The following is a 14849-nucleotide window of genomic DNA, read 5'->3' as shown; positions in this document are numbered from 1 at the left end:
CGTGGTAGACAGCAAGTTGAATATGAGCCAGTAGTGTGCCCTGGCGGCCAGGAGGGCCAACCATGTCCTGGGGTGCATCAAGCACGGCATCGCTAGTAGGTCAAGGGAGGTGATTGTCCCGCTCTACTCTGCGCTGGTGCGGCCTCACCTCGAGTACTGTGTGCAGTTCTGGGCACCACAGTATAAAAAGGACATGAAACTGTTGGAGAGTGTCCAGAGGAGGGCTACGAAGATGGTGAAAGGCCTAGAGGGGAAGACATATGAGGAGCGGCTGAGGTCACTGGGCCTGTTCAGCCTGGAGAAGAGGAGGCTGAGGGGAGACCTCATCACAGTCTACAACTTCCTCGTAAGGGGGTGTCGAGAGGCAGGAGACCTTTTCTCCATTAACACCAGTGACAGGACCCGCGGGAACGGGGTTAAGCTGAGGCAGGGGAAATTTAGGCTCGACATCAGGAGGGGGTTCTTCACAGAGAGGGTGGTTGCACACTGGAACAGGCTCCCCAGGGAAGTGGTCACTGCACCGAGCCTGTCTGAATTTAAGAAGAGATTGGACTGTGCACTTAGTCACATGGTCTGAACTTTTGGGTAGACCTGTGCGGTATCAAGAGTTGGACTTGATGATCCTTAAGGGTCCCTTCCAACTCAGGATATTCTATGATTCTATTCTATGATTCTAAGATTCACCAGTGACCTGTGCAAAGGCAGTCACCCAGTCAAGCCCAAACGATGCTATGCAGAACTTCAGGAATTTGTCATAGCTGAGTAGGCTGGCAATAGTACAAAGTCACAATAAACACAATAAAGTACAAAAACTGTTAACGCATATCAGAGAAAGTAATTTCAGCTAACCATACAATCTTTCATGAGTTGCACTGGTGAAGTACTCAGGTAACAAAATACTGGACTGGTTATTATCATGGGCAGGAGTATGATAATCTCAGTGAAAACTTAGACTTACTGACATGGATCTATTTGTAGATGTATAAAGTGTGGATCTGGTAAGCATTAAAAATCTGATATTTTAGTTTCTTAGCCACAGTCTGTGCATAATAATTCAGTGAACTTCAACTGGGTAAGTAATTTAATTTTCCTGTGTTTTTCTTTATGCGATCATTCATGATTAAGAAAAGTTTGTAGTCTACTGTTGTAGTCATCATTAGCTGAAGACAGAAACAATTTGAGATTGATAAAGTTAGTATGTGTACATATATTTGATTAGACAAATCAAATGAAGCATATTTGATTAGGCAGGCTGCTAGAACATGGCAAAAAAAGAAATGGAGAGTCAAAATATCTTTTCAGGTCAGTGTAGTAGTAGCCTTCATGAATAAACATAACCTCAGAAAAACAAATAGAAAGGGAAGGGGAATTTGAGTGTTAAGGAGGATAACTTTTCTGAAAAGAAGGAAGATACGTAATTTATTTTCTCTGGAGCATGGAAGAGGCTAACTGGAGGTTAGAGTACAAATATCTGTTCAGAATATTCTAATTTTCATTTTTATTGCTTATTCATTTATTGTTGTCTCTTTAGAGCCTCATAAAGTAAAAGTACTTAAAAAAGGTGTCTCATCAGTACCTAGCCTTAGAAGCTAGGGTCTGCAAAGCACTTCATCACAGGAGTTGAATAACTCCATTGCCTAAAGCTACCTCTAAATGACACAAAATAAAAATAAATACACTGTTCTCTTTAAACAAAAGTTCTCTGTGGAAGAAAATGTCCTTCAGTTGTTTTTCCCTTGAGCAATTTATCTAACCCAAGTGCAGCAGAGAGGTTCTGAAGGGAGGACATGGCTTCTAGCAGTAGGTAGCTCCAGAGAGCTGCTTAAGTTGCTTTGCTATGCTTTTTAGTTTTTAGATTGCTTTTGGATTTTTTTGAAATGCCGTATAGAGAGAAATTTAGAGTGCAGGTAGTTCAGAGTGAATTACTGATTTGTACAAATATTTAATCCATGGGCATTGGTGCCAGTGCTGTATTATGATTTATATGTTTCAAGGTTTGCCAGAAGCCTGAAAAGAAGTCCTTTTGCATTCATCATATCAGTCAACAAAACCAGAGTGCTTAAAGACATACAAAGCCCAGTGGAACCTATGGCCTGATTTGGACAAACTTCTATATTAGTTAGCAAAGATTTGGGAATTTTTCTACTGCAGTTTAAAATTGTACATGAATTTGTTTTCTGTTTGCTTGTAAAACTCCAGAAGTCACCAACTTAGTCTGCAGAAATCAGGCTAGATAATTTCTGATCAAACCAACAACATATTACTACTGTTATCATCAGTAGTTACCAGTATCACTAACCTGAAAGAAAAAGAAAACGACTAGAAGTTGTTATGCAAGTAAGTAGACCCTGCTTTTCTATTTCTTCCTATCATATAACTACCATATTTATGCCTATTCTGTGATTTTCTTCTCATTCTTTACTTTCCTTACCACTAACTGTCCCAGCTGTTATTTAAAGATGTTAAAGTTTCGTACAGTGCTCCACTTTTCCCCACTTTCCTCTTCCAAGTCCTGCAGACGTTCCCATAGTGATTATAGAATCATAGAATATCCCGAGCTGGAAGGGACCCACAAGGATCATTGAGTCCAACTCCTGGCTCCACACAGCACCACTCCAAAATCAAACCAGATGTCTGAGAGCATTGTCCAAATGCTTCTGGAATTTCAGCAGGCTCAGTGTCGTGACCACTGACTGCCCTGGGGAGCCTGTCCCAGTGCCCGAGCACCCTCTGGGTGCAGAACCTTTCCCTAACCCCCAGCCTGACCCTCCCCTGTCCCAGCTCCATGCCGTTCCCTCGGGTCCTGTCGCTGTCCCCAGAGAGCAGAGCTCAGCGCCTGCCCCTCCGCTCCCCTCGTGAGGGAGCTGCAGGCCGCCATGAGGCCTCCCCTCAGCCTGCTCTGCTCTGGGCTGAGCAAACCAAGGGACCCTAGCTGCTTCTTATAGGTCTTGCCCTTTAGACCCTTCACCATCTTTGTTGCCCTCCTTTGGACACTCTTTAATAGTTTTAAAGTGATGGCACTCACTTCAGTCTCTCTACTCAATCTAACTGTCAATTTTTATGAATTTTTCAGGAAGCCAATATAATTCTCTCAACCATCCTGTCAGATTTGGTTACAATTGACTAATGGGTTCCAAAGCTGTTGTGGGACCACCTGACAGATGGATAGACATGGATAGATGGACAGATGGATAGACATGGCATAAGCTGCATTTCTGTAGGAAATAAGGCTCAAACCACTGATGATTTTTTCCAGCAGCAAGCAGGAAGTATTTATGTCTTTGTGATCCACGTCTCTACAAAACAGGATCTATATTCATTCTTTCAAAATTTTCAGACCTGTAGTGTATGGTTCTGACTATATAATATAACTGAAGGCTTAAATTCTATTTTAGGGGCTGTGAATCAATTTTTGTATCATTTATGTACGTCTTGTGAATAGCATGGAACAGACTACCAAGGGGCAGCTTCCAGGATAACAAAGGAGAATATGCATACTGCCCCTTTCATAATGTGAGGTACCCAAATGCGCAGCAAATCACATCTTCCTCCTGGTTTGACAGGGTGAAAATGTGGCTTTATGTATTCTTGAGCCTCCCACACCACTACTCAAATTTTGAGGTGCTGTTTGAGGTACTGTTAGTGTAAGAACAGAAAGAGATTTTACCCCTCCTAGCCAATCTGTGTAGCATCTAAGAGAACATCTATTCTGATCAGCATATATGCCAATATCTTTTAGTAAGAAATAATTGAAAAAGATGATCATTATCCAGTGGAGCACCATTATATTACGAATGCTGTCTGGAATGGGGTCTCCAGAGTTTTATGGCAAGGATGAAGAATGTTTCTTATTTTAAGCATTCACAAGAACTTTTGGATGTATTTGATGGGCCACACAGTATTAATGTACCTGTAATATTTTCCCAGTCTCTGTTCCACAGGGCTCTCCATCACTCATACACAATTTACTATACCATCTCATGCAGTGTTTAATGCCCAGCTATTTCATAGCGCACATTTGTAAAATTCAAGTCAGCACTTTACACTGCTAGGTGTTTCTCTAGTCCTCCATATTGCACAGCACTATGCTGTGTATTACATCCCGTATACAAATTATTTCTCGTTATTAGCAACGCAACACTACAAAGCACTTGCCTGATAAAGGCATGTCAAGGCTGAACGGCTTACCCCTGGTTCTGCCTTCACACCAATTTCATTTAGATTGCAAAGCAGAGTCCACAGCATGTTTCAAGACCTGGTTGGAAGACTTAGAGAATGCAGCCATATGAGGCATTTATTGTCATATTCTACCCTTATTTCAGGGCAAAGTATTGGTACAATTATTATGCCCTAATAATAAGTCAACTACTAATTAACTTGAAATTATGTTTGAGTTCTGAAAGCATACACAGGTACATTTATGCTTTCATTCTTCTGACTAAAAAGTGAAATATATGGAAAACATTCTTTGATATTTACTTAACTTCAGGGCCCTTCAAAAAAAAAAAATCCACCTTTGATCATTAAACTTTGCTGGCTTAATATTTCTATGAAGTACAGTTTTACGTATTTTTTCTGAGTTTTATTTCAGGGCAGCTATCTTTGCAAGATAATCTTATGAATTACAGAACTGGTATTTTCTTGGTTATCAAGCCCCCTAGTTGTCGACATTTTTGAACTTAGAAAGCATTCTGAATTGGTGAGTTTAACGTGAAGTTTTTGGCAAGGCTTTTTTGTAGTTTGGCATCTTGGTGCACATCTTAGGTGTGCTGTTCTGATCATACTCCCAGATCTTCCTCTGAACTTCTTTTTACTTGTACTACACATACGGAAAGTTTTCTTGGTAATGTCTACATCCACTACTTTGAGGTATTTTACATGCTTATAGTGTAAGGTAAATCTTACAGTAAATGCCATATTACTCATTGGTGCCTGTGATCTCTCTGAATGCAAAACTGAATTAAATACTTTCATGTAGTCCAGCCAAACTACGTTAGACTCCTTCTGTTAGTTAACATTATTCATAGACTTTTCAAGCAAAAGTTGATCCTTTGTTCCCCTGTTGTGTTGGGTTTTTGTTGTGTTTTTTTGGTTGGTTGGTTGGTTTTGATAACATCCTTCTGCCATCTAGCCAGTGAAATATCAGTGATTACAGTCAGGTGATAAAGTCAGTTTTAGCAATTTCCAAGTGACTTGGAAAGATGAAACCTCTTGAGGACTGTCCTGCTTTCTTTCATTTCTTAGTAGTAATAGTATTGCTTTGCTTTCAAGGTTTTGCTGTTCGTTTTTGACTATCTTTTCTTCCTGTCACTGTCCTCAGTGTCTGCATGGCCTTTCTCAATTTTGTCTGTACTATAATTCTTCAAGAGGAACAGTCTGTTTTATGTTTGTAAAGCTCTGAAGCACTGAAACTCTGCTTCTGATTGGAATATTCAGACACTGCTTAATTGCAGAGGAAAAATAATACCCATTTAAGATCTTTTGCATTAGCTTATTGCATAAGGGAATTGCACTGATATCAGCTTTGTAGTACTAAATGATGAAGTGTGCACAGATAGGTCTTTTAAGGAGGGGTGCAAAGCTGTAGAAATGACAGGTCTTTCTCTGATCCACTAATCAAATTACTCCTAACTGGAGTCTAGTTGGCACATTAGAATAATTTTGATCTGCCTTCTAATTGCAAATGGCTCTGAGATTGTCCTGTATGTTCATCTTATCCTGATTACAAACCTACCTCAGAACTAACAATTACTCGAGTTCTCAGCCATTTTGCCTCTAGCTCCCTCATTTGCTTAACTGGCTCATGGAAAATGTTTAACTTGCAGCCAGCAAGAGAGGCAGCTCCTCTGTGCACATTAGGTATTTCCTTTACAGTCAGTACCCATCAAAACCAGTCAGCAAATACTTGCCTGAACCCAGTATCTTTTGGTTTTGTGCTAGCTTTTAATTTTGATTTTGTCCTTACATGGCTGAGTTGCCTGTGGTGGGGGCAGAGGAAGTTTTTGTTACAATGTAGTAGGGTTTCACTGTTTCTGCTGAAGTCATGTATCAGACTCTGACTACTTTCCTTGCTTTCTGTGCTGGTGCAGTTTCTTTTTCTTTGTGTTTTGTTGTTGTTGTTGTTGTTGTTGTTGTTGTTTTTTGTCCAAAATGATTTTGAGGCTTCCCTCATTCTACAGTTGCCTAGGTCAACTCCCAGTGACTTTTTACCACACTGTGCTGGTGTGGGTTATCTGTTCCGTAGGTGTAGAGACAGTGCATTAAAGCATTAAAGAGAATTATTGATTTGTTGCAATCCAGTGCTGCTCTAACAGTCTTTCCAGGGCAAGCTTGCCCCAAAAAATTACATGGTTGCTTTCCTGCAGCATGGAGCTACAAGCTCCTAGTCCCAGGCAGACTACACTGACTGTGTGTCAGGACAAGCTAGATGTCTCTGCAGTAAATTTCTGTACACACTGAAGCTTTCTGGACATATCTCAGGTCTGGCATGGAGAAAACTGAGCTGGAGTAATAACTGCTGAGGTAAGTGCTACAAGAGCCACATAGGTGTTGACAATCTGGGGTGCACAAGAGCTTATGTTTGGATGCAGTGCTAAACCCAAGCTGTCTGCATGCACCTGAGTCACAGCAGGCCAGAATCTCTAAGCCCTTTTGGCAACTGGAAAGTGTGATACCTGGGCTGAGATAGACTGGTGGGACAAGTGTTGATACAGAAATGGTAAATTCTGGAAAGATATTTCTGCTCTGTGTTTTTAAATGCATTCCATACCTATCATATTAGGGTTTATTCATTATTTGCAGTGTTTAGTATCCCAGGCAGCAGCAGACTAATACTAAGAAGAGACAACAGAAATCCAAGCCAGGATGCTAGAAATGTAATCATCCCTGAAACAGATGTAGAGACTTCCATCTCTACAGTAGGCACAAAGTAACATTATAATTAATGTTTGGTATACCAGCATCAGGCAGTCATTGTCTGCCATAGCCTACAAGTGTCAAAAATGTCCTGCATAACATACATACAAGTCATATATCTTACACAGGTAGTCATGCAAATTATATGCAAATCAAGCAGCTGCTCTAGCACAAGTAGTATTTATGGGGTAGAAATGCATCATGAGGTATGCTTAATGTCAACATGTAAGGACTCGTGCAGGGCTAGCAAGGAGGTATATACAGAGCAGGTTGAGCAAGAGGCATTAAGTATGGATGCTGGAGCCTGCCAGAAGTCACTGATACTACTAAAGAGCTTAGAAATAAGATGCTTAAATTAGGATCATTAGGCAAGGATTGGGAGTTCAGAACAAGGGGCATAAGGGAAGAGTTTGTCACTCAGCAGTGTCTGACGCCCTCCTCTTTCTTGGTTCTTAACTGGTGGGTCTCTTGGATTTTGGTATATGTTGGGTTCTGATTTTTAGCTATGAAACAGAGCAGGGATAGAGGAACTACAGCAAGGCCAATGTGTCTTGTGTGGCTCTCATAGAGATGAAAAGAATACTTTTTTCTTTACGCCAAGAACACTAGCTGCTTTTCATATAAAATCTTCAGATTGCATGGAAAGTTTTAGTCATCCTACAGGAGCAAGGCAGGAACCTGGTAATATATCCAGATTCTTATGTTCGTATGACATGAACACTATACAGGAAGTCCAGCTATATCCTCCTACAAATATATCAGTGCAAGGAAATTTAAAGCATACATGCTGGCAAAATCAAGCACTTTCCAAAAGTGTTAGGATTTCCTAGACTGTCTACTGTAAGGCTAAGGTTCTGCATTATAGTAATAAAGTTGTGGCTTGTTTCAAATTGTGAATCATTATTCATGCTGAAACATGTATTTCACTAATGACCTTTCAAAGGAAGAACATCCCACGGGTTATTTTAGGGGATTGTTATTATCTTCTGCATTTCATAGGAAACTAACCAGTTATTTTGGTAACAAAGTTACAAATAAATTGTAAAGTTTATTTTAAGAAATGTGACCAGAGTACCATTTTAATCAACCTTTTTGGTTTTGTTATTTCTTTCGTTTACTGTCTCATATGATATTTGTTCTCCTTCCCATGCTTGTTGTGGCATTCCTCTCTAACCTGTATGTTTCATCATCTCATTAAAAGTAACCTGTATTAAAAATAAATATCACCAGTGTGCACTGACTTCTTGAAGTGTTATTTAAAAACACCTTCCTACATATTGTTTTATCCAAAATAGTTATGAGCTGTAAAGAGATTTTTTCTTTTTCTTTTTCTTCTTGCAGACTGCAAATGATAACCTGCATACAGAAGATGAGCCTGAACTCAGAGGAGATAAAGAAAGCTATCTCTGTGCCGTATGCCTGGATGTTTATTTCAATCCTTACATGTGCTATCCATGCCACCACATCTTTTGTGAACCTTGTTTAAGGATGCTTGCCAAAGACAATCCAGCCAGCACTCCATGTCCACTATGTCGTACTACAATAGCCAGAGTCTTTTTCCAAGCAGGTATAAAAATTAAAGTTTTTATAATATAGACAATTTTTTCTAGCTTTTCATTCCTGTATTTCTGGTCTGAATAAATATGTAGTTAAAAGTATAGTAAATCCAAGCTGACCAAATACAGTCATAAAATTATTTTCTTGTCCAAAGAAATAATAATGTACAACATGTATATCCAAAATCCATGGAGATTAAAATTTAGTCTTGTTATCCATTGTGAGGAATTATTTGCTAGGATTCTTTCTAGAACTGTGCCACACAAGCTTTCTTAAGTTGTAAGAAACTATTCTGAGAATGTATTTTAAAACTTTTTGATATTTGAAGTGAGGTTCTGATATTTTGTATTTTTTGGTTTTCTCTTGCTAAATAATTACAAATTCCAAGCATTATAAATATACATTTTCTCAAAATATCTCACCAGAACAGCATTTTTTAAATGGCTAACTTAATTAGCAAAAAAATAAACCTTTTGGATTTGTCACTTTAATTCAGCTATAATTGAAAATAAGGTTGGCAGTACTATAGAATTCTGCTAACTAATCTTATTTTTAAATTCTTTTTTCCTGGCCTCTTCCACTCTCATCTCTAGTGTTCCTGACTTTAAGCAGTAGGAAAACATGGTCAGTAAGTGTTTTTTGATGTCAGAAACTATATAGGAATAGGAGAGAATGCTATAGGTGGTTTACCTAGAATAGCATGAGTCACTCTTTTATACCTGGAACTATAAAAAGTAAATTCATAAAATTTATGAATTGATATTGATATCCATATGGATAAAATTCCAATACAATAAAATTCCACTGTGTTATGACTAATGACTGGAGCTAGGCCCTTCACAGCACTTAAAACGGTGCATATACTGGTCACAAAATGATGGAAATAACTCAGCCATGCAGAAATGTTTATTTTTGTGTGCTTCAGAGATCATGCAGCTATTCTATTAACTGAGTGAGTGCTGTGATGATGACAGGTTGGGGATGTAGATTAAAGAGAGATTTTCCATTGATCTGCAGAGCTGCCCAGCTTGTATTTCTGGTTGTACACAGACTCCTCCACTGCACAGGCACAATTTTATATAATTTTATGACAGATGAGTTTGAGGAACTGTCTGGACTAAAAAGGAAAAAAGAAAAAAAGTTATTTGGATGGGAAGGAGGCATTTTTTCAGATGAACTAGTTGCCACAGGATGCTTCACTGGGGAGTTGGTGGTGGCCATGGATAAGGACTGACTAAGCCAGCACTGCAGCAGAGAAGAAGATGAGTAAAGAAAATGCCTAGCTGGTGTTCAGAGGTTTCAGGCTGATTTCATTTCATTTGCTTATGTTTGATGCTCCTTTGGAATTGATTTAGAGATAAAGTGTGTTTCACCAATAGATAATTGGTTTTAGTTATTGAGGGGATTTTAAGTAAAGAAAAGCTATTTAACAGAGCTGTTGCAGTAAAATATTACTGGGAGAGTGCAAAGAGGGAAATGGACACTTGCTAAAATGTATTTGGAAAACTTTTAAACATTTTTGAGGTATTTTTGTTTAAGTGAAATATTTCAGGATTATTTATAGTCTTTGAGTTCTTAATGTACAATGTGTATAAATACCTGATGGGAGGGAGCAAAGCAGAGACCAATAGACTCTTCTCAGTAGTGCCCACCAACAGGACAGAAGGCAACGGATACAAACTTAAACACATAAAATTGCATCTGAATGCAAGAAAACACTTTTCCACTGTGAGGGTGACCAAGCACTGGAACAGGTTGCTCAGAGACTTTGTGGAAACTCCACCTGAAGAATCAAAACCCAACTGGACACACCTGGGAAACCTGTTATAGCTGACCCTGCTTGAGCAGTTGGGTTGGACTAGTTGATCTCAAGATGTGACTTCCAACCTAACCCATTCTGTCAAAATATTTAAAAGTTATTTAGTCTTATTGAGGAAATGGATTTATGCAGCTGAAGTGTAAATACAGTGTTATACAGAGAGAGTCTAATGTAAGTAGTAAGAACAGTATATGAGATGTGTTTAGTATTAACTATATACTAAGAAAAATATTTTGTAATTTCCCAGTGCCTAACACGTCAGGCTGCTTTTAAGTCAACCAAGAAATATTGATGATCATAAAGTCATTGAGATTAGAAAAGACCTTCAAGATCATCTGGTCCAACCATCACCCTACTACCAATATCACCCGCTATGATGATACCATATCCTTAACTATATCCTGAAATTAATCCTTAATTTAATAAATCCTTAAATTAATAAAATCAACACATTAGGGAAGATGGATGATGCTGGACCAATATAAGAAGTAGTGAATATTTTTTTTTACTCAGGAGGTTTATTAATCCTTTTAAAAGTTATGCAAAAGTCACTGTTGTTATAGGTTTGGGTAGCTAAGGAAGCAGAATTGCTAGTATTCTATATTTACTTCTCTAATAGCTACAGCCTGGATGTCTCATTTCCCTCATTAATTTATTCTGTATGCTTTCTGCAATGTTCCTTTTGTATAATTGCATTTTATTTTACAAGGATATCTCAAAAACAAAACATTTAAGAAGATAACTTTTTAGTTTGTACAGTTTTGCAAACTGAACCTAACTACAATAGAAGGATGCACATAACATCTCAAAAATGATGAAGGCAAACAGATCAACTATCCACAAAGAATATGTCAAAACATGATCCACAAGGATACTTATTCTGTCCTATTGCCCATATCAAGTGAGTCTTTTCTATTGATTACCTTGAGAGTGAACTTCCCATCCTTCTTGAAGACTCTTGAAAGCCCTTCTTCCCTTCTCCCATCTGCCTTTTCTTCAGGAAAGAAAGTTAAAAAAAAAAAAACAACAGGAATTCAATGCCTCAGCAGAGGATTCAGTGTTTAAATTTGAACAATAAAGTTGAAAGAGCTGAGTCAATTTTTAGGCCTGTAGAAGGAAACTAAAACTAAAATACTCTCTGTTGATGCTGTCAGAGGCAAGAGGCTGTTTTCTGAATACAAATAGTACTTAATCAAAATATGTTCAGTAGCATATGAAGTTCTTCTATAAAACTTAAAAAACATGAGTGAAAAATACAAAATTTGTTCCATTTACATTTAGGAGAAAAAACAGCTGTTTCCATTCACTGACAGAGGGTTATTGGTGTAATAGTGTTCTCACATGAGACAAAAGGATTTGGGGATTTCTGTGCTTTGTATGTCTTTTGTAGACTACTTCCACCTGCATTCTCACATGGTGAAATAAAAAAAAGCACCCAATAGTTTTTTAGAATGAGGCCAGCATATTTTTTTTACTTCAAATCTGCTAACATCTTCCTGTTACACAGAAAAAGATATCGCAACCAAAGAGCATTTGCAATTTTTTTTTTCTTTCTGGAGCCTGTTTATATAAAGTGAATTTTCTCAGATTTGTTTGAGAAAAAGATTTGTCCCTTTCATAAAATCCAGATAATTGAAAACGTATGTAAAATTGCAATGAAACAAGTAAAGTAATAATACATAAGCCTATTCAAAGGTCTGTGAAGGGTCTTTTCTTTCTTTTGAAGTACACAAGAAATTGCAGTAGCAGCTGACATTATTAGTATTTATCTGGAGCTGTGACAATTAGAAAGGAGAAGCAAAACTGGGGGTTTTGAAGTTTCCAATGCTAACTGCTAACTAGGCTACTCTGCCTGTTACCATCAAATCAATTCTTTTCTGTGGTAGGAAAATATAGTTACTTTTAAGCTCTGTTTGCGATTGCTGTATTGCTATGGACAGGTTAATTTTCCCAGTTTTGAGTAGCTGTCCATGCAGATATGTCCCCAAATTATATCCAGAGGAGCTAATGAGTTCTTGCGATTTATAGGTTATTATCAAATCCTGCAATCTATCATTCATCATTCTACGAACACCTTCTTAAAGCCAGTTAATCCACAGTATAAAAAAATACTCCAAAATAATTGTAAGACTTTTCCCCTCTCTATTGAGTGACAGTGTTAAAACAAAAAACAACATGAACTGAGAATTAATTCCACAGTCAGACTGATAGATGTTGTTTCGTTCATAGAGGTCATCATAGGCTTGTAAATTAAATAGCCTGATTTATAATGTACTTCATTTTGTTAGCATTTGACATCATCTTTTCTAAATGCTTTAGTTCTGAGGAATAAAATCAACAGAGCATGTTTGAGACTTGTTCTTGCTATATCTGGAAAAGATTATTTTTATGTGATTTTAAAAATCTTTAAGAGGTGTTCTAATCAGAAAATGTGTTGTATAGTAGATAAGGCACTATATTTTGTAGTATAGCCATATGCAAATTATATGTAAACATTCTTTTCCATTAATTATTGTAGAATTGAACAACTCTACCAAGTCTTTTTTCCCTGTGGAATATTTGAAGTTACAAGAAAGTTTTCAAAAATCAAATTCTGCTAAATGGCCTCTACCAAGCTGCAAGAAAGCTTTCAGAGTATTTGAAGGTAAGAAAATCACTTATGTATATTTTTGACAAGAGTAATTTTCAGATTTAATTATCTGTATTTATTGAAATTTTTCCTAAACTTTATTCTGTCTTGAGTACTCGAGAACACTAGTCTCTAGCTAGTCCATGTCATAGGATATCAGAGGTGGATGATTATTGGAGTAAAAGAGAGTAAAATTCTCCTTGTATGATTCATACACAGTGCTCTGAATGTAAACATAAACTGCAAATTGTAAAAAGGCAGTTTATGTGTATACCTTTTTATTTATACTTAAATCTTTAATTTTGTGCACATTATCAGGATAATTCTATGTAGTTTACTGTTTAGAAAAAAATAAAAATAAAAATAAAAAATATGTGTCTGAAAAGCTGAAGAAAGAAAATGACCAGATAAAAAGTTCGCAGTTCTGAATCTTGTCAATAAAGACTGCCCCCCACCCCCAAAAAAAAAAAATCAGAATCAGCCTTTTATGGATAAAGTCATATAAAAGTTGGAAAAATATTGTATATATTATTCTGTATTGCTTGCTTTATACATATGAAATGCAGTAAAGGGTTTTTTTTTTTTTAGCTTTCCTTTATTTTCTGTTTATTATAGCAAGAAATCTTAGTTCTCTTCTTGATAATTTATGACTTAGGTGTTTCTATGGCTATTAACTGATTATTAACTGAAACACATTTAAGTTAGAGCACAGAAATGTGGGATTCACTGTTTACTCAGGTTTCACTGTTTTCAAGCTAATGGCCTTTTTTCACTAAGCCCCCTCCCTCTATGTTTACTTACATAGCAGTTTTCTGTAGTCCTGCATCTTGATAACATGTATTTTTCCTGTTTATAAAAACAATATAGATTGTTTCTACAAGTACATGGAAAAAAAAATAAAACAGAACATTTTTTTATATTCCTTTTATAAGTCTACTCAGGCCTTTCCATGGGTCAAATTTGATACATCCTTCAATTATAAAACTGTGTCACACATGGTGGTGATTTGATGCTGAAAATAATAAATATTCCTAGCTATCAAAAATTATCAGACTTGAGAAGTTTGAGGACTGGCAGATCATCTTTGATATTATTTAGAAATTGAAGTTTCTGGCATAAAAAAACAAAAGCCAATGATTGCTTTCTCTAATGGCAGTTAAAATAGTTTGGATGTTCATACTGAACTTATTGCTTTATTGTAGTATTCCCTTATATATGTGATGTAGTTGATACATGTGCCATAACATCATATGAATTATGTCTTTCATATTTGTGAAAAGCTACTGTGTTGAGCTTTTTACAAAATAAAAATAATTTAAAATAAAAGGAAAATCTGGAGAGGTCATACAGCTTAAATGTGGTACTATCTGCATATAAGGCATTTTGTTCCAAAGAGGTAATTTAGAGTGCTTGGAATCAGGTGTCTCCAAATGACAGCCTAGAAATCCCACACACTGAACAGGAATACAATTAGATCTAGTTAATAGGAAACCCAAATCACATAACTTTCTGAAACTTTATCTTTGCCTTCTTAAATACAATTGTCACAACCACATCTTTCCTCTGACTTATTTGAATAAAAGCTACTGGAAGGTTTGTGTTAGTTCAAAAAGCAAGTGTCTAATACTTTCTCACTGGATAGCCTTTTTGGTCTTGCATCTAAATTTTACTTGGCACCATCTAAAGCTCCATATTTGGTATTGTTAACTTCGCTTGTGGTCCCTGCCTCAGGAGGCTCCTGGGGACTTTACAGCCTTAGAAGGCTGAGCATACTGGGAGCAAAAGCCTGCTGAGACCATAATAGATGCCATTTTAACTGGAAACCCTAACATCACTGAGAGCAGTAGGGAAAAAGAGATTACTTAGATTAATTTTTGCTTCATTAAGAAAGTGACAGCGTAGTAAGACATGAGAGTTGAAGGCAAAAAA

General features: G+C 37.1%; 1 protein-coding gene across 3 annotated transcripts in view; it reads left to right on the top strand.

Annotated features, from left to right (window-relative positions):
- RNF180 (ring finger protein 180) overlaps positions 1–14849 on the top strand; it is an 88278-nt gene that overhangs the window by 49706 nt on the left and 23723 nt on the right. For all 3 annotated transcript variants that reach the window (XR_014576943.1, XM_083818296.1, XM_083818295.1), the window contains 2 exons: positions 8257–8482; positions 12810–12935. Coding sequence is in view for 2 of the 3 variants with exons in the window: in XM_083818296.1 (XP_083674422.1) it covers positions 8257–8482; positions 12810–12935 (352 nt within the window). In the remaining variant the exon portion in view is untranslated. Of the gene's footprint in view, positions 1–8256; positions 8483–12809; positions 12936–14849 lie in introns of those variants that run through there.

The sequence above is a fragment of the Anser anser genome (genome assembly GCF_964211835.1).
Source record: "Anser anser genome assembly, chromosome: Z".
Lineage (NCBI taxonomy): Eukaryota > Metazoa > Chordata > Aves > Anseriformes > Anatidae > Anser > Anser anser.
Note: the sequence above shows the minus strand (reverse complement) of the source record. Positions and strands in the feature narration are given on the sequence as shown.